We start from the raw sequence: 22,151 nt of genomic DNA on the forward strand, positions 1-22,151 counted from the left end.
GCTAGCCTTTGCAGTTTTATTTTTGGAGCAACTTTTGTAATATTCTTTGGGTAGTTTCTTTTTTGTCTTTAGGTTGAAAGCTAAGTACTATTTTTATAGTTAAGGTTGAAAATTCTTTAAAAGAAAATCCATTAGTGTAATAGTTAACATTTTTATTTTAAACCTACATCCAAAATTGAAATAGTTTTTCTTTCATTTAAGAATAATGAAAAAATCTATAATAGATATTGTAAACATAGGTATTTTTTTTGAAGGGCTATGTAGCTTCTCTGGCTCTAAACAACTTTTGGTGAGGCAGACTCAAGATAAAAATAAACCAGACATTTTGGCAAAATACTGCAGTCTTTTGCAAAATTAGCAATATTTGGTGGTACAGTATTAAAATTTCATGGAGACAGAAAACGGTGTATAAAAATGTTTTATAGTCACGCAACATTATAAAAATAGTAAATAAAGACACAAAAGACAAAATACTACATTGTATTACATTTAAATATATGAATTGTACTCCGTAGCAACAGTAAAATCCTCCCCAGAGAAGCCAACAGGGGGCAGGCTTTTCCAAAGTTAAAATGCAAACGATACGGCTAATATTGGTCTTGTATTTTTCTAAAACTTTTGTTTGCTACATATGAGTTTAATTAGACAAGATAAATTAAGTTGTTGCTTCACTAAAACAGCATTCAAATGGACGTTGAGTCAGAAAAAAATAAAGCTTCTTTCTATGGCAAATTAACTTATAATACCAAATTCCAGCTATGTGCTTCTGAAAGCAGCTTGAGCGCCACTTCAGAAGTGAGGCTGCGCTTCATGCATCTAAAACATTAAACAACTTTCAAGACCGAATAAAAAGTTTTCAGAAAAAAAGGGCATCTAAGCTAAGCTAACAAGAAGGGTTAACGTGTCACGACTGTAACTGTTTTAATTTTTGCCCTGAAGGGTTTTCCTAATCTAGTCATCTAAATGCCACACGTGTGCATGTGTAGCTCCGAGCGTTACGAGGAGCACCTGAAGGTAACACGGGGAGGTGCAATTTCAATGTAGCTTTCCCTGCGTCGCTCGGTTTCTCCTCCTCCTCTTCCTTTTATTTCTTTTGCCTGCATCTCCACCACCTGCCACAACTGTACCGCAGACATGGAGACATTCCGCTTATTGCTGTAAAGTGACGGAATAAACATTTGGAAGAAAAGGCGAAGGGGGAAACAACGAGGACAGAGGATCAGGGAGGTGGACCGTAGAGCTGGAAGGAGGCTGAAAGAAGAGGTGACAAGCTGGAAGACAGAAACATATGGTTGGACAGAGAGGCGTTTTATTTTACTGAGGACTGCCGAAGCGGACAGAAACTTCTCCAACCACCGGTATAATATTCGCCCATGTCATTTCCCCTCTAACTTGTTCGCTTTAGCTTTGTGTGCACACCTGCGCGAGGCAGCGTCAGTCACACCTCTGTTTCATTAGTTTGTTCAAGGAGGATTGCGGTGTTTGGACCTGCCTGGACGCGCGCGCACACACGCTTCACAGAGAGCATCACAAGACGCGGTGCAGCCTCACGCACGCTTCCTGCACGGGGGAGGGGGGATTTAATTGGACAACTTATTGGAGGAGGTAATAGCTTCGGTTTCTTGATTTCTCGTTGACATAAAGCTGTGTTTTCCAGTGAGAATCTTCTCCTCCCGCAGCTTCTGAAGACAACAAGCCATGTCTGGACAGACAGTGACCATCCCGGACGACAGGGCGTTCGCCAGCTTCAAGGCGGAGTGCCTGTGCGAAGAGGGCTGGACCATGACCTACAGCAAGGGGGGCATCACAGTGTGGACCCAGGTGCTGGAGGAGGGCAAATCCGTCCATAAAATTAAGGTGAGGCGACTGAGTCTGTTTATTAGAAGTGTTCAAAGGAGATTTCAGCTGCAGCAGCAGCTCGGAGAGCTACCAAATGCATACATGCCCAGAATATGGACACATTCTTGAGCTTAGCTACTCCTGAAACATAAGTGTAGTACCTGAGTAGTAAAAGGACTGGACAGTTGCTCGGTTGTCCGAAGCCCTTTTTTGAGATCAAAGTAAGTTTTGGATTTCTTATGGAAATCAAGATCACAAAGTCTGGAGGAAGAGTGGAGAATACAGAATCCTGGAAGTTTAAGGATTAGTGTGGAGTTTCAACAATCTGTGATGATTTTGGGAGCCATGTCATCTGCACTGTGCTTTATTTTAGCAAGTTTGACATCTGCTCAGCCGTCTCCCAGAAAATTTTAGATTTTACACGCAAAAAAATCTAAAATTTTCCCTCTGCTTGATGTCAGCAGACATAAGCATGTCAGCTTCCCTCTGCTGACATGCTTTATGAATAGGCTGATTTAATTTTCCAGCAGGACTTTTCACACATCCAAAAGTACCTGGTTGGATGACCATGATGTTACTGCTTGATTGACCAGAAAACTGACCAGCCCTAGATCTATAGAGAATCTCTGACATGTTGACAAGAGACACCAGAACAATGCAGATTCTGTCAGTCTCGGGCTTCCTGAACACCTCATTGGGGACCCAAGTTGATGACCTTTATGCCACATAGCATCAATGCAACAATTTGTGCAAAAGAGCCAGAACTCCCAGACGAAGTACCACCATTTCTTTAACCAAACTTATTTTTGATTGAGTTTGTGTAACATTCTACTTTTTGAAAAACTGGATAATTATTTAAATTAACACGTCAAATGGAATAATCATCTGTGTGAAATGAATTTATATGACACAAGCTTCAGTCTTTGAGCTGAATACTTAAAGTAAATTAACTTTTTGATCCACTGAGATGGACCTGTAAAGAGAAAGTAAAAGCCCATTCTAGTTCTTTATCCATAAAACATGAATAAAAGGAAAGTTGAGGCATCAGCATATCTACACTCCAGTCGTACTATCTGGATGCAGGGAAGAGCTCTGCTAAATTCCCATATGATCTAAAGTGCTGACATGCTTTAACTGCTGCTGCTGCTTTTTGCTGCATGGGCCATTGTAGTTGTTTGCCATGCTAAAGCTGACTAAGAGGAAGAGCTCCAAAACAAACAAAACTATATATCATCCATTTGCAATCATGGAAGACTAGGTTGAAGTAATTTTTTACAGAACAACTGTCAAGAAAAGCCTAGAGTGCAACATCCTGTTATAAATGTTTACAGTGGTGCTGATGCAACCCTAATGCACTCTGTGGAAAAATTCCCCTTATTTAACAGAAGCGACAGCAGGTGGGGAAACGTAAAAGGCACGTTTATTTCTCCAGAGATAAATCAACTACTGTTAGTAAAACTAGTGTGTTGCAGAAATATTTATACCCCTGGAAATGTTTCATATTTTGTCCCCTAGCAAGCAGTAGTATATAATTAAGAATCAACTGTGAAAAAGATGTAAGAGCTGAGATGGTTTTTGTTTCTTTCATGAATACAAGCCTTAAAACATGTGATATGCATCTGTTTTTGAACCTTTTGACTAAAGTTGACTTCAAAAGTGTAGTTCATTAGGAATGGAGCCTTTTTGGGTGTAACATAAGTTCAGTGTATGTACAGCTGTACCTTGGTACAGTTGTACCTTCCATAAAATGAGACTTTATGGAAGAGGTAAGGAGATCTGGTCAACATTTGCAAAGACTTGTTCATGGGAGAAAACCTAACATTGTACATCATCTTCAAAACACCAACCACATGGGGAAACATAGTGATGGCAGCATTATGCTCTGGGTAGGTTTCATTCTAGATTGACCAGAGAAATGCAGGGCATTCCTGGAAGATGACTTGTGGAAGGCTGCACAAGAATTGAGATTTCAGGTATAAGTTCATCTTTCAGCAGGATAAAAGCCCTAAACATACAGAGGTACAAGGGACTAATTTAGTTCCTGCTTTATGGTCACTATGATTCAGTGGGAATAGTCATCATCTTGCATCATATTGTAGAGTTAACTTCATATTCAAAAGCATACATTAATATTTTTTAATGCTACACTAGGTTTTCTTTTTTTATTGATGATTTTTTCAACACTATATTTGCTCAAATTCTTTATCCTTTGAACTCATCCACTCATTTTATTTGGATTATGTAGCAGCAGTGTGGGGAGTTGTATAAATAAATACATATTTGTTAGTCATAGAATGCTGATCAAGCATAATGGAACAAGAATAATCACTTTGCAGTACAGTGCAGAATCCACTACTGCATTGATAAGGTGGCATTTTTTTTTTTTTTTTTCAAATAGCTAGCGTTGGTTGTTGGTGGTGAAAAAAGAGAAACAGATTCTGTGACAGAAAAAATAATCTGGAAATGTGTTCAAATAAAGTTTGAAGTCAGCACATCTCGCACAGACACGTACATATCTCTTCTATCGTCCTCAAGAAAAAAAAGACACGGCTTGAAACTTACAAATTTTGCAGATCTGATGTAGGGTTCACACACTTGTACAAAAGATGTCACAGATGGACTGTTTTTATGATTTTCACACTATAAAGTGATCTGGATCAATAACTCGGTGCTAAAATGTTGCCTCTTTACATGTGAGAGCTGCAGGGCAGTTTTTACTCCAATCATAAAGAGAAGTTTGAAGTTTAATTTCACTACTCTCAACAGCATAACTATGCTGAAACAGGGTCTATTGTCTGTTGCAGTACTGATGACTGAGTTTTAATTTATTCACTCAGGTCATGTGGTTAGATCTACATTTCTAGAAAGAAGAGAAGCAGAAATTTACTTACATGAAAGTAACAGATTTGGCAGTTGGTCAAAAAAATTGGAATGGTTATTTATAAAAACTGAAATCTTTTTTTTTTATTTTGTCTTGGCATAACTTTTGTTCAGCAAAAGAAAATCAAGTCTTGAAGCTCATATAAAAAAGTGAAGGGTAGAAAATGGATGATGATTCATTTCTTTTGCTTGTATTGTTTAGCATTGTAACATTCATGAAACTGCTTACATTTTCACAAACTTTTTGATACCTCTTTGTGTTGTACCGATAAAATGTCTGCCTCTTCCCAGAAATGCATCTGAGTATGATAATTGTTCATTGTAACAGAAAAGGATTTTTAAATGATATGGTTAGTTAGTGTGAAGAACTTGGGCAAATATGCAATGAGCAAACTCGGTTATCTCATTCAACTGTTTCTCATTTGTCCTAGTGGTTGATGGTGCAGCATGAGGACCTTTTCTGTACTTTAACAATACTTTAATTTGAACGTTACAGCAAGACCGCAGTCCACCAGTCTTGAAAATTGGCCTGTATACCACAGTAGCTGACAGTAATGTGATCTTTCAGAACTGGTTGGGAGAGTAAGCAAACAGAATCGGTTTAGATGTATCAGCAGTCCTTTTTCCTGCTGCTGTATCCGGGTCTGAAGAGTTAACCACTAGGTGTTTACTTTGTTAAATAAATTGATGTGTGCATACATGGGTGTGTGTTATCTTCATACGCAGAGGAGGATCCAACATCATACCATAAATTGGGATCTTACCCGGGAGTCAAGCTGTTGTTGATTTTGGAGTAACATAATCAACACAGTGCAAGTCTGCTTCAATGGCGTGTCAACTCTTTGTATGTTTAAAGGCACAAATCTTCTTATTCGTACTTTTAAAATTATTTACACCAACTGTATTTCCTAATGACAGTTGTAGTTTGCAAACAGTTACACACACACGTTAGTCATTTGGGTTGGGCCTCTGTCTATAACTGCCTCTTATCTTTATGTAAATATGACAGTTACATGAGCTTGCCTTTTACATCGTATCATATTGTCTCAACTTTTGTTTCTGGGGTTGAGCAATTGATCTTCCACTCTACAATGGGCAGTACTATTATTCAGCCTTCGTCAGTTTAGTAGTCTTTGTCGTTTGTACACATTTTAGGAGGCTGGCAATCAGCTGTACAACAGATAGAGCTGTTCTATTTATAGACGGAATAAAAGGCTATAGTTTTGCTGATGCATGGGAGTGATGAGTTATCTGGAACTAAATTCTTAGATTTTGCTTTTTTTTTTACAATTAGAAATTGTAAGGAAAAAGACTATCAGGAGTTATTAGTGTGCTAACTATCATAATAACTACATTTATAATTTACCTGTTCTATTCATCAATTATGACTCTAAGGTGCAGCAGTAAGCACTGTCACCATCATCCATTCACCTCAAGTGTCTAGAAATGTGCTGATCAGAATCATGTGGCAGATTCAGATTTTTATTTCCAAATTCTGAGATTGTATAAAGTAGTAGATCAGTTTAGAGCGTGAGTAAAGCTATAAATCTTTATCAGAGATTTTATTTTCATACTGGCAAATGTAATAGATATAACAGGACCTTGCAGGTTTTGTTTTAGATGGAGAGGAAGAATTATTCTTGCACAACAAAAACAATGACCTTTTATTATCATTTATCTGTACTATTCATTTATTTTGTTACACAAACCTGAGCAAAAATTTAGAGGAAGCACCTTTTGAAATTAACTTATTGTTTTGCTTTGGATGGAGCAACACAATTAGCAGAAGCTGATTTTAGTACGTTAATTCAGTTAGGCTATCTACTTTGGTAGCTAGCCTGGAGTCTGCTGCTTTACAGACATGACTTGTAGTTTATCTGTAATATTAAAACAACTTTTATTTGGAGTTGTAGGTGGTGGTGCCTTTAGTTCCAACTGCTTGATTTGGCATGTTTTCTGGTGGTCAAAATTGTAATTATCCAAGTTTGTCTGGCTTCTAATCAGAGGTTAATTGTAGAAACCTTATTTTAGTCACTTAAACATGTAAGCTGAGAAGGTTTACAGCTCTGTTCTCAAAATCAAAACTGCGGTTGCTGTTGGTTTAGACATTTAGGTTATAAATAATAAATGTTTTATTCTGTTTGCATACACAGACTGAAGCTGTCTGAGTTGAGTGATCCCTCTTTTTTCATAACTAAAGCAGGCAGTTACTTGAAGAATATATGTTCTTGTTTTTAATACTTTTGTGCATTTAATTATTGTAACATAAATTTCAGTATAACACTACAGAAACACCGGTCTGGGCAAACACTGACACACACACACACACACACACACACACACACACGCACACACACACACGCACGCACGCACGCACGCACGCACGCACGCACGCACACGCACACACACACACACACACACACACACACACACACACACACACAAACAAAGAGCCTTCTGGGATTGTCCTTTTCTATGCAGATGCAGAGGGAAGCTCTGCATGAAGCATCCCCAGAATTGTGTTTGGCATTTTTGTATCATCTCTCAAAAGAAGATGACGAGAGCTGACAAGTTTGTAGGAGGAAGAGTAGGTATGAGAGGGCAAAGGGAAAAAAAGTGTCTCATGAAGGAACCAAAGAAAAGAAGGAAAAGTTGGTGGGTTGAGTAACAAGAGAGGGGAAAGGGATTGTTGGGTGCTTGATGTGGGTGGATGCTATACTGTGGCTAATCATAAGCAACTGGATAGATCTCTGTTTTTGGACTTTACTCTGGCCTTTCAGATCTTTCTGAACCCTGTTTCACCTACCTCTTTCCCTCCTTCATTCTGGGCTTTCTATGCTGAGTTTACTGAATTAGTATGTAATAGAATTATACAGATTTGTTCTTAGCAGGGTGTATGTCTTCATTTTCTACTGAATGCCTTTTGCCCCTTCAGCTCTTCTCTTTCACTTTTTTATTCAATTGTCCTCCTACTCCTATTTCAGTTTGCCTGTGGATTCAACACATCCTTTATTCCCACTGGGTTTTTTTTTACCTACAGCACTTTGAATTTGGCAATCCATCTCTGTGCAAGTGCTCGCACACGCATACACACGCACACAGCCATGCAAACATTCAAGATTATTTTGTTGGCTATTAAGCATAGCAAGTTGCAAGTGCATGGGCATTGTTTCTGGCATTATATTGAAGATATGTCAGACATATTTGGTTGTTCACATCAGATGAAAATGTGACTTTACACCACTTTATACATTGAAGTGTGTAAAGTTTATTAAAAAATATGGGACCTTTTTACTGGGATATTAAAGCAGGACCTTCTTGTTGCATGTCAGCAGCAATAATAATTGCTCCACTATGTCAAACCATAGGTTTTCTATCTCAGTTCAATTACCTGATGGAGCATTTAGTAGGAAAACTCTTCACCACTAATTGTTTTGGTAGTGTCATTCTTATTTTCTTATTTGACACAGACAGTAAAAGAAACTTTCTGTCACCTTTCGCTGAACGTCGCCTGCTGTGCCTAGTTATTGTCTTTAACACGTGATCACAAGTATGCCTTGTATGTGACTTGGTGTCTTGTGCTCTCTGTGGTTACTTTTGTTTCAATCTGTACTGCAGAGAATGAAGTGACCAAGTCATGTGAGGCCCCACAAAGTTTGAACAAACTTTTATCTCCTGCCCAATTCCAAACTACAACACAATTAGATCAATTTCGGATCTAAATAAGCTGATATTGCACCCTCGTAATGGAGGTGCAAGCTTATCACAGCATTTGTATGAAACACAATTGAAAAAAGTTGGATTGTTTTTATTTATTTATTAAAAAGTGACTGACCAGCTGCTGTGCTCCCCTGGGGTTTCTTTTAATATCTGAAAATATTTTCTTAGAAAACAGTTTCTAAGACATAATAATTTTTAATACATTTTGATCACCGTTCTTGGTCAGGCTTCTGAGTATCATTTAACCAGCTATCATGCATGCCTTCAAAAGTATTTACTCACACTTTCCTTTTCAAAGTTCTGAGTTGTGGTACATTCTTTTAGCAATGCTTCCTTTTAACTGAGCTTGATATTAGTATCCCTAATATTAATCACAAAAATGTATCTTAGTCTAAAGGCTGCATATTTGATGTAAACCTTGGTGGTTTGACAGTTCAAGTGAGTGCATGCGACTTCCTGTTACATTTCACACACTTCTAAAGTTATGCACGACTGTTTTATATTTTAAGCCTTGCAAAACATTTTTCAAGCTTATTCACTGCTAGCCAAAAATAACATTCACATATCATTCAATTGCTTTAGACCTTTGCATGAAGAAAAAAAAACATTTATCAAGGAAGATTATAAAGTTCTAATTTCAGTAGATATCAGCTTAATAAAAAAGATTAAAATGATTTTTTGATGTTTAAAATAAGTATTGGACTATAAGCATTTAGTAGAACAAAAAAAATTCTTAAACACTGAGGATGTTTTTGAGATTTCGGTTTAAAGTCGTACTATATGAAGGTGCTGTTCCCCATTGGGCTTTACATTCTTGCTCCCACACAAATGTTGTATTTTAAGAGAGACAAAACATTTTCTTCTGCACCAGGTTCTAGAAGTAAGGACCTGGTCCTTACATTGTTGCCTTCCAGCAATTAGGTTCCAAATCTGAATCCAACCGGATCGCTTTCTGTATGGACATTGTATGTTCTTCCCATGCATGCATGGGTTCTCCGGCTTCTTCTTACAGCTCAAAACATGACTACTGGATTTTTTGGTTGCTCTAAATTGTTCTTATGTTTAAGTGTTTTGCCCAGCCTCCAACCTGAAAACTGAAATTTAATAGCCCTGCCTGTAACCGAACAGTGTGCAATGGGTGAATTTCTGTTTTTGTGTGAGTAAAGAAACATCGCTAAAAGTAATGCCGTGGAATGATTTGTGAAAACAGCTTTTATGTGGGTACATACCCAAATGTTGCTAAAATTTAAAATGTAACAAAATGCTAAGCATTTCATGACAAGGATTATGTTGCTCACTCTGTTTAATTGTTTCTTTTAAAACATGGGGACCTTATTTAATGCACAACATGCTTTCATTTGGTGAAAGATCAAGCTGATCACAATTAATTAATCACCATTCTACTGTAATACAATATGGAGCTTGAAGCTAGTTGTCTTGCTCAGACCTTAATTGGAAAAATCTGTATCTGAAAGTCAATCTATGTTGCTGCATAACTTGTGCCTTTACACCATTATTGAGTTGTTGATATAGATTCTGAATTTCACTCTAACATTACATCCCAGAAGATGTTAAAAGATTTGCAACCACTCTGCAGTCTTTATGCTTCTGTTTACACTTCTGTTTGCAGAGTTTTGAAGGTGTTTGTACTGGTCAACAATTATAGTTGAAGTTACTTGTTCGTGTCTAAGAGAGTACTTTAGATGTTGTATTATGTCGTTACAGAACAGTTTGATATGAGTCTAAAAGTGGGGCCTATATGCTATTTTTATTGAACAATGTGAGTTCCCCTCTATTCACACAGCTTTCCTAGCAGTAATGAGAATCATTTTTCTAAATGAATCCCTCAGGGAATGGGAAGAGACAGATGGATAAAGACAGGCTGCCATCTCGACTGATTAGTATTGGGACTTTAAATCTTGTGGGACAGACTGGGTCCATTTCTTTCTCATTTGCTTGTCTTCTCTTGCTCACTTTCTGTCTGTTTCACAAGTGCTTTCCTTCATTGATCTCTTCATTTTGCGGATTCTTTCACTTGCCGTTCCTCCATTGTACTTGTTGGTATTGGGATGCGTCCCTGTGACAGTTGTAACGCCAGCAATGGCTACACTCTGGGGTTTGAGGTGTTTCTTTGCTTCTGTTTCTTTGCTTGGTTCTATTAATAATCTTTACAGCACCTGAAAAGACACAAAGAAAGAGGTAGCATGAATGGATGAATGACATTATGCTTACATATTGTGATCAATTCTGAAATGGTGCTTTTTCCAAATGGTAGAAGTTAGCTGTTCAACAATAACAGCTAAAAAAGATCTTTCACAGGTCCTGCCAGTGCTTGACTCTGCAGGCTGTCTGACATATGTCCTTGTCTCTGACTTGTGACAACAGTGGTTTTTCTGTTGGAGCTCAGGTCCAATAATGACTAATCAATGATTAGCGGCCTGTCTCACTCCTGATGTTGTGCTTTCCTTTCTCTGTGTTTCACACCCAATCTCCCTCTTTCTGACATTGACGCTCTCTAACCAGCTGATGTCTAAACACTTCCACATCACACAGGTCTGTTTGTGGAAGTTTCTCTACAACATCCTGTTCATTTGTATTCCTCTTTTCAGCAATATTGTATGTTAATGGTAAGATTTTTGCAGATAAATCTGATATTTACTCTTTTAATATTTGCCTTTTCCAAGTGGCAGGATTGGAACAAAACTTTAGATCTGAAATGAGTCTGCTTGATCTTAGGGATCCCAGTGAGAAATGAATGAGATGTACAATGCTGAACTTTTCAGGTTCAGTGTTTTGTCAAGTATTCCTACAACTTGAACTTTTTATTATTTTTTTAAGTTACAACTTCAAACTTAGTTTTAATGGGATTTTGGTGCAGATTAGTAGAGAGAAGTGCATAATTAAAACTAATGAGAAAATGTTGCATGTTTTTATATGACAGAACAAATCTGTCAAGTGTGCCTCCATCAATCCTGACCTGCTTCTCTGTCTCTAACAAAGGATATTCATACAGCATGACACTTCCTTCTCTATGTTTTCAGATGGAGGTGGAAAGAGAAGAATGTTATTTTTAAGGTCATATGCAGTGTTGGTACTAAATACCTGTAACACTTTTCAGCTTTTTACGTAGTTAAAATGGAAAACAATATGTCACTTTCTTCTACTTCACAGTTATGTAGTACTCTCTGTTGGTATATCATATGAAATTCTGTTAACAATTGAAAAGAATCAGGAAGTTTGAACAGTTTTACGAGGCACTGTAGAGTGAAGAAATAATTTGTTCCATCACTCCTATGTGTGTGTGTGTTTTTTTTATAGCTTCATGATGATTGTTCTCTTTTTTTTTTTTAGTGCCGTATGGTATGTAAGGACGTGCCAGCTGAGACGATGTACGACGTTCTCCATGACATTGAATACAGAAGAAAGTGGGACTCAAATGTCATTGAGACCTTTGATATTGGGAAGCTCACAGTGAATGCAGATGTTGGATACTACTCATGTACGTTGCACTGTTCGTTCTAAACATTGTTTTTCTTTATGTGGGTGAATTGTTTTGGGTAGTGAAGGGAAGTGGTCACATACTGAAATACATATTATTGTTCAACGGTTTGTTTTACTGGAGGTGCATTGTTTGTTTTAAAGGGAAGTGTCCGAAACCTCTCCGGAACCGGGATGTCATCACGCTTCGCTCCTGGCTGCCAATAGGGAAGGATTACATCATCATGAACTACTCTGTTAAGCATGCCGTATGTATGGACAACCATATACAGTGAACCCTGTCATAACCTTCTTGTGTTGCACATAAATGTGAATACAGCATTGTGAAATAAAAGGGACAAGGTAGATGCTTGTTAGTTCAGCTGAAAAAATATTTGCCCACTTTACCAAGGGCATTCTTGTGCATGAATGTCTTTATGTAGAGAGGAGGTGATACAAACTATTCATGGGACACTTAGAATTTCACTCATCTTGTACAGAAGCTTTCCATCCAGGAAGAAGAGACAGCTTGGCATCTGTCCAGAGAGACAAAACTCTCCACCCGTTGAAGCTTTTACTGTGGATGTATTATGTGCCAGCACTGTTTCGCTTTCCCTGCAAGATCATTAATCTGATACAGTTGAACACTGTACATTATTACTTTGGCTGCTAAACATACTTTCTAAGAACCTGACCCATTTAATATCAAGTGGTAGTAGAACAAACATAGTGAATAGATTATGTGAGTAACAAGTTTGACTTCAGCTCAAAACATTTGCTGATAAATTGGCATCTTTTTCAAAGTGAACTGAGCTCCTAATCATCTCTTTCACCAAGGCTGTTTCAACAAAAATTAAAGTGTTGATTAGAAACTACTTGGGTAACACTGATGAGGCAGTGAGCTTTGTAAAATTTGAACAAACAAATGTGTGAGATTCTCTCAAGTTTCTTCTCAGTCATGTTGAGGTCAAGTGGTTCTGCAAGCTGTTTTACTCTTTTTCTAAATAGTACATGGCCTGAACTTGTTCAGCACTTTATTTAGTCTAGATGACTCCATAGAGTTTTGCTCTACATTCAGTCATTAATCTGTTCTCACTCACATTCAGATGGTTGGTCGTGGTCACCAACAGGCAAGGCAGCTGAAGTATCTTGGCCAAGGTCACAACAATTGAGTCTGATGGGTTTCGAACCAGTTGGTTACAAGATGAACTCCTTCCACCTTGGCCCCATTCTGGTTTTGTGATTCCCTATTTTGGTGCACTGACCTATTGAGGCATAGTCTTTGCTCAACCTCTGAAGGTGAGCAGAAAATCTTGTTCCTCAGCATTTGGGGCATAGATGAGCTCTGTTTTTGTCTTTTTTTTTTGCCAATTATCCAAATGTTGCCATGAGGATAATCTCAAGGTTCTTGTGCTTCTTAAAATATTCTTAAATTATTGTCTCTCTGGATGGTAGCCAAACCAGTCCTAGTTATTAAATCTCAAAATATCGACCACCTAAATTCTTCCCAAAGTGCAGCTTGATGCCATTTGTTCCCCAAATAAACAACATGGACATACCACTCATGTAAAATAAGAGAAAACATGACTCATAAGACAAGTCCACCTTCTTCTATTGTTTCATGGTTCAACTCTGAGACTCAGATGTCCATTATTTGTTCTTTCAGGATAGCCACAGATTGATCTGTGGCTACTGGCTAAGCCAGTAGATGCTGAGCAGCAGTAAACAGTATTGTGCAGGCTGGCCTTCGATCCATATGAACGTCACCCGTTTACGACAGCTTTTGTTAACCAATGAAACCTGCAGACTGGGAACACCCACCAGGCCTGAACTTTTCACTGACTCAGTCATCTTAGTTTGACTCTAGTCAAACTCAATCAGATCTTTAACTCTTAGATTTATTTATTTATAACATATCAACTATAAGAAAAGATTTGTCAATGTTGTAAGAATGAGATGAGTTTTATGCACTTTACCCATCATTGGTCATAATGTTGTGCCTGAAATCTAACTCTAAATCTAAAAAGCTGAACAGAGATTTCTCATTGTTTGGCTTTTTATTGACTGCATGTCAGCCTTTTAGAAACTTTAAGCTGATTTCTTGAACGCCAGTGGTTACATATAACTATAGCAATTAATTTGTCAGAATGTATTATCTTTGTTATTTTATAGAGCAGGTTACTGAAATTGGTACAGAAATGTATATTTGGTTATTTTGTGATGTGACTCCAACTTAAAATAGAATCTTTGCTGTGCTTTCTGTAATGAAACAACATGGGAGCTTAGTAACTTTTTCATGCATGATTAATTTGTAAGTCAGATTTCTGGTGACTTATCAAAGAAAAACTTTTCTTTTGAGAAAGATGTGGTATTGGGCTGAAAAGCAGTCAAAGCTAGAAGAAAAACTGTTAATGCAGTTTAAAGCAGCATTGCACAGAAGGAATTGCACAGTACTCGAAGTTAGTAAGGATATATATTTAGTACCTTCCAGTTATTGGTCCTTGGGATGGTTTTATCTTTTGAGACGATCAGTAAATGTTTTAAAAATATTTAGTTTGTGGCAGTCCATAAGGAACCATTTAGTAAGACCACTTGAAAAGATTGAGAGAGTTTTACTGTTTGGCAGTGAAGCATAAAAGAAACTAGAGATGTTTGCACAGTAAAAATAATTAAAAGTTTTTAAATGAACTTTTAAAGTATTTGGTCTCCTGGTCCTTCACTCCTATCCTCTGTCTCATTCGGAGTTATACTCTCTAAAACAAAGTTTACAGGAGCATAAGTCATTTCATGTGACTGGTAACTCTGGACTTCCGGCTTGCCTTCCGCATTCCTGCCTCAATTAGAGTTTACAGACATAACAGAATCCGTGTCCGTGAATGAATGTTTGTGTTAAGCTGTGTGATTTGACAAAGTCTCTGTTGCTGTTCAGTTGAACTTCAGACTTACAGTATGGAAGACTGTTTAATCTCAATGAATATGACATTGACTTTAAAATAAACCAGTGATGTAGACAGACAAGTCTAAAACACAGTGAAATACAGAAAAATTAGCGAATGGTACTAGAAAATAATATTGAATTAATTAAATTTTCAATGGAAAAGTGAATTACTTTTATTAGATAAAAATATAAATTCCTGTCTTTGTTTCCATTCAGCTTTAACATCACATGAAGTCTGTGATGTTCAGTCCTTTATGCTACTCCTTTTGCATTCTTGTTTTAATATTACCGAGTGCAGATCTTTTTTCATTGTAATTTAACTTGAGAAAGAATTTAATGACATTCTTTGTCTTCTATATTCTACCAAATTAGACTTGTTTCTTTTTTTCCAACAAGAGCATGTTTTTTGAATTCTACAATAAAGAAAATCAAAGAAAGGAACAAACTTAATGTTTGGGGCCAACATTTTGGAAGAAATCTGAGGAATTGTCCCAAGTTTTTTTTGTTTTTTTTTTGTCTAGCCAGTATGTGATGTGTTAATTGTTAGTTGTGCTAATGGTGACGTAAACTCTTCAATGTAGTTTCAAAACCTTGATCTGAATCTTATAAAAATGAGCGAATGGATGGATTATGTCATTATCTTCTCTTTTAATCTGCAAAGTGAAATGGGGAGATGGGCTGTCAGTGTTCACTTTGAAAATGTTTGCATGTTTCATTTTGACCAAAGCATGTCAGACATTGGACTGAAATGTTCAGTGTGTTTTATAAACAGCTTGCATGTCAGGTCAAATGAGGACAAAATCAGACATGCAGCAGTCACGCAGCAGAATTGTCCCAGAAAATAACTCACAACTTGATATCTGCTCATGGTCATTTTTAGTTGTCTTCAGACTGAAGGACTGATTAAAGCTCACAACCAGAGATTTTCTGTCAGGACAAAGGTTGATTGCACAGCATGAACCTGAGACTTTAAGATTTAAAGTTTCATTTTTGCTTCCCTCGTATATAAATCGTAACTTTCGGAGACTTCTTTTAGCATTTTACATTCATTCCTCTCTAAGAATGAACTTGTACAGCCAGACTTGGCCAAGTTGGCAATTGCTTATAATGTCCTCCAGTTTTTCACTAATTTTCATACAATGAAACTCAGTTTTAAATCCTCTCCTATTGACCAAATAAAATTCAATGAATATTTTGAAATTTTTATCTTTGTAACACCAAAACTCTGCTTTCAAATAACTAATCCTGCTAATAATCAATATGCAGGATTAGTTATTGATCAATTAATCAATAGATTAAGGCATAAGATATAGAGTCTGTGTCTTCCGGATGTCAGAGAGATCTCGTTGAACTTAAGTGCCCATTAGCTCAGAACGTGATGCGGTTTGGTTTCTGAGAATCCTGGAGATGATTCATGAACTAAGCTGCTAAGGTATGCTCAGCAGAAATTCCTATGCTGTAACCTGTTAGTAGAGAAGAGGAGATGCCAAAATAAGCATCAGATTTTTGAAAAAAAGTATAAAGCAGTGATGTGAAGTTCCCCTCTGCTTAGGGTTTCCATCTCCTTCCTGCTCTGGGTGCTTCTTTAGTGCTCTGCAGTGAGCCTTTTCCAGTCAGTGCTGGCTAACCAGCTCTGTATGTCATGATAGCAAATAATTATCTCAGCTATGTAGCCAAAGAAGTTAGCAGTAAAATAATGCAGTATGCTGCAGTGTCTATAGCTTTTAGTGCTTTGTATTGCGCATTGGATTTCAAATGAATGTGAAACTATAGCATTTTAAAAAACACATTTCAATATGCCTGCTGCAAACATAACAGATTATTTTATAAGATGTCTAGAAAGGCTTTGAATAAATGTATTTTTAAACAGATATTGTACCCTCATTGAATAAAAAAATGTAGACTCCATTCTCACAGATAATAAAATGCAGGTCATCTTATCCAGCTTTGTTGCGCCCTTAACATATACATAAATTTACTGTTGTCTTCACAGAAATACCCTCCCAAAAGGGACATGGTGCGGGCTGTTTCCCTTCAGACGGGCTACATGATTCAGAGCCAGGGACCAACCAACTGTACTCTCACTTATATGGCCCAGGTAGATCCACGAGGTAAGTAATATGCACGCATACTGCAGCAAATCACCGCACAGCCTCGTTCAAAAGTGCATAGACGCTGCACATAATGATGGGAAAAAGAGATGCTCCCTCTTCCAGGTGCTAATGTAGGCTGCATAAATTATTTATTCATTTACCTTTATGTTACAACGTGTCGTCCTGGTAACCATGTCAAGAAGATTTGCGGCTCGATCCGTCTCTTTCTATATCCTTCTTTATCCCCATTCACATTTTCTCTTCATATTGTTAGTCGTGTTTTATTTTTCTTACTTCCATGCAGGTGCTTACTGCTTGGATCTCTTCTTGATGTGTTTGGGTGGACACAACAAGAATCAATTTACTAAGATTCTCTTTCATGTGTTTGATGTGAAATGCAATGCAAGAAAATCTAACATTCTTCTTCAAGCCACCTGCCCCATCCCTCATCAACCACTTTTTGTCTTATTCTGACTTACCCAACTCCTTCTTTCTTTTTACAGGCTCATTACCCAAGTGGGTTGTCAACAAATCTTCTCACTTCCTCGCTCCCCGCGTAAGTCATGCACATATTAACACGGATCCTGTGAGTGTCTTGTGCATTTCTCCAAATGGTAGACTTTCGTCTTGACAGTACATCACAGCACATGGGCTGTCACGGTGGGAATTAAATGCCTGCACAGTAAAGAACATTCTGTGCAGCTCATTTCTGAAATGTGAGTTTGAAAAGGGTGTTTAAATTTGTGTCGAAAGTAAAGAAAGAGCGGGACTGACTGCTGCCATGATCAGTGAAGAGCAGCTTAAATAGATTTGCAAAGTAGAAACGTAAAGATGAATCGAATTGATTTGCACATTCATTTCAGCTTCTGACCATAGTATCTTGCGTGAGTTTTCTTTCATTGGAAACAGTGGGAAATGAGTGAAGGTACTTTAGTAGAAGGTTCTAATTATACAAGATGCTTTAAGTAAATATTTGCAGTTTTGGAGCTCAAAACATCTCTCTGGTTAATCTGCTCATTCTTCATCACTGCACCATTTTGTAGATTTTGGACAGAATCTTTACATACTGTACTGCTTTATCTTTCAGTTTGCACTGAGTCAGTTACTATGAATCGTTATTAGATAACTTGCAATTTGCAAACTTATTCTGAATAAATTTACATGGAAGACCAACTGCCAGGAGTGTCTCAACTAAAAGATTGCATTGATGCATTTCTCAAAGCTTTTAAAATGAAGAGATGCTTATTACGAAAATTCAACAAGCAATGGAAACATCTGACAAAATATTTAGCAAATTTCTGCCTGGCACAAAATGGCTAACCACGAATGCATGTTTCACATTATCACTTCTGCTTCCAACTGAACTATTACTTAAATTGAATCTGCAGAGCTGCTTCTGTCATCAACACAAATGTATTTCATGTCTGGTGTCAATCCAGCGCACCCTGTTTTTTGATAGAAATGGCAGACTGTCAGTTTAATCTGTGGAAATATGTGTAATATTACACAAAACTGATTGTTTCCTTTTTATTTCTGTCCTAGGCAATGAAAAAGATCAGCAAAGCCTGTCTGAAGTATGCAGAGTGGAAGCAGAGACACGGGCCCAACTTCAAGCCCTGGCTGTACCCTGAACAGACCACGTTAGCTACAATCCCACTGTCAGAGCTGAGCATTCAGCGCGCGGAGAGCCTGGAGAATATCGACGAGAGCTCTTTGGCCGAGACTAATGAGAGAGAAGACAGCGACTAAACCAAACATGTTCATACAAACAGCAATGCAGGGATACATAAATGCTTAATAAACATCCCATCGTTACATGTATGTATATGTGATTCTGTCTGTACATTGGATATTGGTCATGAAATGCATATGCAAACATATCAATGAGGACAAGTATGTGGGTGCACGGACAAACTTTACCAACTCAGTCACATTTACATACAGGTTGTATGGGCACAGACACGTCATATAAACAAGGAGCACAAACAATACTATTAGAAGTAAACAAACTAACATTTGATGTGTTCAAAGTAGCAGTAAAGTTTTTTTTTTCTTTTTAAAGGGATGTCATTTTCTAATGCAGAGTTTCATACCAAATATATACATAGATTCTTGCTATAGCACTTAGGTTTTCAAAACTTTTACACATCTTGTCACCTTGTAACCACAAACAAGGTGTATTGTATTTTATTGAATCTTTGAGATTGTCCAACACACAGTAAATTCTAACAATAAAGTGGAATGGATTATTATTATTTTTTTACATTTTGGATGCCCTATCCATTTGGTGATTTTTGAAGGAATCTTGTTGGACTGGATATTCGGGATGTCAAAGAAAAGATGAGCTGACTGCAAGTCAAGCTTTCAGATTATATAGATATTTTCAAACTAAGGTGTAAAACAATTAATAATTTTCCATTCAAGTTGTAATTTTGCATCCTTTTGTATTTTCTTTGCATACAAATCCCCCCCCAAAATTTATATATATATATGCTGAATTTTGTGGTTGTAATGAGACAAAATTAAGAAGTTTATTTAGCATAAATAACTTTGCAAAGAAATATGCCTTTAATACACCATTTCCACACAAATTTTAACATGAATATTGATTCTACATATGACCTATCAAGATCCAATGTTTTCACAATGAGTTACATGATCTCTGTCCTCCAGAGATATACACCCAAACATGCTGCATGTTTGGATGTACATCTGAGTGCACTCAGACCTATAGTCTCGATCTTTAAGACTCAGTTCGCAGTGTGTCTCCATGACATTTTCTAAGCACATAATTATGCAGGTGTGCAGAAGGCAGCTGGAACCCACAACCCAACCTTCATCCCCCTTTATTTTGGTCACACACAGACAAATGCAGATTTACATTCATGCAATGACAGCTTCTTAGTTTGGGAGATGTCTGAATGTATGTAGACTTTAAATAAATACAGATTGCTACAAAGGTTTCCATCATTTCACTGGTTTCTGAGTTTATTTTCCTGTTTTCATGTACGCCCGGGCTTTGCCGTGGTTGGTCTCGCTCGCTCGTGCAGGTTTTTTTGAAAGTGCAGTGCGGTGATCAGAACAGACAAACACAATTACATGCAGCTGCGACCGGTGAACTGTTTGTACTCACAATGGGACACGAGGTGCACGTGTGTTCGTTTGATTGCATGCATCTCCAGATTCACTGCATGTGTGTGCAGTGGCCTAGATCACTGTTAGGAATCCCCCCCAATCTGTTGGCATAGCAACGCCAAGACCGACTTAGCACCAAAGAGCAACACATAATGATGAGATCTTGTGTGATCTATACTTGGGATGTTCCTTATTGCAGCATGCCTGGCTTCTGCTGATGACACCCGGCATGCAGCTACACTGAACAGAAACCGTTCCGATCTGTTTTTCTATTAAAATAGCTCAGGAAGTGAGAGGAACACAGCAGTTGCCTGTTTATGTGGTGGCTTGGCCATGAATTTTTTTTTGCATCTCTTCCTCTCTGTTTGCTTCCACATTTTTACACCAGTCTCCTCTGCATACGCACTACCTTATAAAGTATGAATGATGAAGGGAAGTGCATGCAAGAAATTCAAAAAGATCTCAAGCTCAACACTGCTGCTATTATTGCTCAATGGCAGAGGTCTCCCCGCTCTGCTGTTGTAATGTTGATACGTGTGCGTGTGAGTCAGAGTGGTTTGCACCTGCACAGTTTTGCTCTTGTCGTGTCTCAGTTGTATCCCCGTATTGTCTTCCACCCGCCTCCGCAGCGGGAGGAGACATAGAAACAGCATGTTGGCCAGGAAACCCTCTGTGGATCTGTATGTGTCACACTACCACCCCCACTGCTACCCGGCCCACCGGGGATGATAGCCTAGTGATGACTCATCGCCACCCCACCTCCTCCTTGTGCCTTCTCCCACTGCCTCTCCTGACATCTCTTGTGTTCACCTCCTCATCTTCTCTTTCTTTCTCCATCCTTTCATGCGCTCAGCCCTCCCCTCTCTCACTCCACTGTCACTCTGCTCTTTTTCTCCATATTCCTCATCTCAACCATTTGTTCTCCCTCATTTACCCCGTTCTATCTTAGCTCCTCTAAGACTATGTGCTCTTGTATTGCGTCTTGTGCTTGTCTAGCGTTTTCATCCTTTTTTTTTTATTCACCATCAGTCTTCTGCATCACTCTCCCAATTCTGCAGCTCACTTTTTGCCACCTGTTTTCTGCCCCACCCCCTCTACCCGTAGCCACCAGCTTCTGCTCCAGCTCCACCTTTGTCCTTCTCCCTGTAGGTCTGAGATGAAATGACTACAGCGCTGCCAAGTCACAGACTTGTCGCAGAGTAGATGTGTAGTTCATTCAGCCTGGAGGAGGAATAAATCTTGTGACGACTGACAAGAGTCCCTGATTGTGACGCAGGGAGGGGAGCAAATAACAGAATCACAATATGGGTGAAGTGTGAGTGACAAGACTTTGAACAATTTCTTCACAGTGATGAAAGTAGTTACGTCAGACTTACTGCAAAGGTTTCTATTATCTTGCTAACTGTCCTCCCATTTAATGAAGTAAAAGGAATCCTCAATAATTTAATGATCATTCTGGTACAAACCACCCCGGTGGTTCCTGAGTAGGTATAGATGGTAAGTGGTTGCCCTCTTCTGGTTTCACTGGGACTCTACAACAAATTGGCTACAGTCATATGATGTCTTTAGTTTAGTCCTTGGCAAAAAAAATATTAATGTCTTCATGTTTAACACTAAGTAGCAAAACAATGTCAAGTGGAAGGAAGATTTTACATGATTTTGAAATGTTTTTATGAAGAAAAATCAGAAAACTTGTGCATGCATTTGTAGTTTCTTATCAAATCTAATATAAAATCTGTATTCCACGACTCTGTGTTGATCATAAAAACATAAAATACATTAAAGAATTTGGAAGTAATACGGGAAATTGTAAAACGTTTTCTAAACGTTCAAATATGAATACAGTACTTGCAATGTGCCATAGGTTTCAGCTCTGGTAGAGTGTGCATAGCATGTACATCCTGTTAGCAATGCTGACCTGAAATAGACTGGATTAAAACTTAAATTCAAAGTAAATTCCCTCTGTTAAAACATTTCCCCCATATCTGGCACATTTCTTGGATATAAATCCAAAAGGACCTTCTGGGGCACCTCATGGGGTAAAAGCAGAGCGAACGCCCTATAAACAC

At 38.0% G+C, this 22,151-nt stretch overlaps 1 protein-coding gene across 1 annotated transcript; it reads left to right on the forward strand.

Moving 5' to 3' along the window:
- The first annotated feature begins 1,028 nt into the window (after positions 1–1,028).
- stard10 (StAR-related lipid transfer (START) domain containing 10) lies at positions 1,029–19,922 on the forward strand. The gene is made up of 8 exons (XM_055027841.1): positions 1,029–1,358; positions 1,459–1,605; positions 1,680–1,857; positions 11,791–11,938; positions 12,082–12,185; positions 16,848–16,965; positions 17,451–17,503; positions 18,490–19,922. The coding sequence occupies exons 3-8, from the start codon at positions 1,699–1,701 to the stop codon at positions 18,694–18,696; spliced, it is 789 nt and encodes a 262-aa protein (XP_054883816.1). The 5' UTR covers positions 1,029–1,358; positions 1,459–1,605; positions 1,680–1,698; the 3' UTR covers positions 18,697–19,922.
- The last annotated feature ends 2,229 nt before the right edge of the window (positions 19,923–22,151 follow it).

This window comes from Poeciliopsis prolifica, unplaced genomic scaffold (assembly GCF_027474105.1).
Source record: "Poeciliopsis prolifica strain line A6 unplaced genomic scaffold, Auburn_PproV2 SCAFFOLD004, whole genome shotgun sequence".
Classification (NCBI taxonomy): domain Eukaryota; kingdom Metazoa; phylum Chordata; class Actinopteri; order Cyprinodontiformes; family Poeciliidae; genus Poeciliopsis; species Poeciliopsis prolifica.

Bases quoted from the DNA above. Each gene is read 5' to 3' on its own strand.
- stard10 (XM_055027841.1), top strand. From the start codon at position 1,699: ATGTCTGGACAGACAGTGACCATCCCGGACGACAGGGCGTTCGCCAGC. The intron at 11,939-12,081 runs GTACGTTGCACT...TTTGTTTTAAAG, and splicing joins AGATGTTGGATACTACTCAT to GGAAGTGTCCGAAACCTCTC. The intron at 12,186-16,847 runs GTATGTATGGAC...TTGTCTTCACAG, and splicing joins ACTACTCTGTTAAGCATGCC to AAATACCCTCCCAAAAGGGA.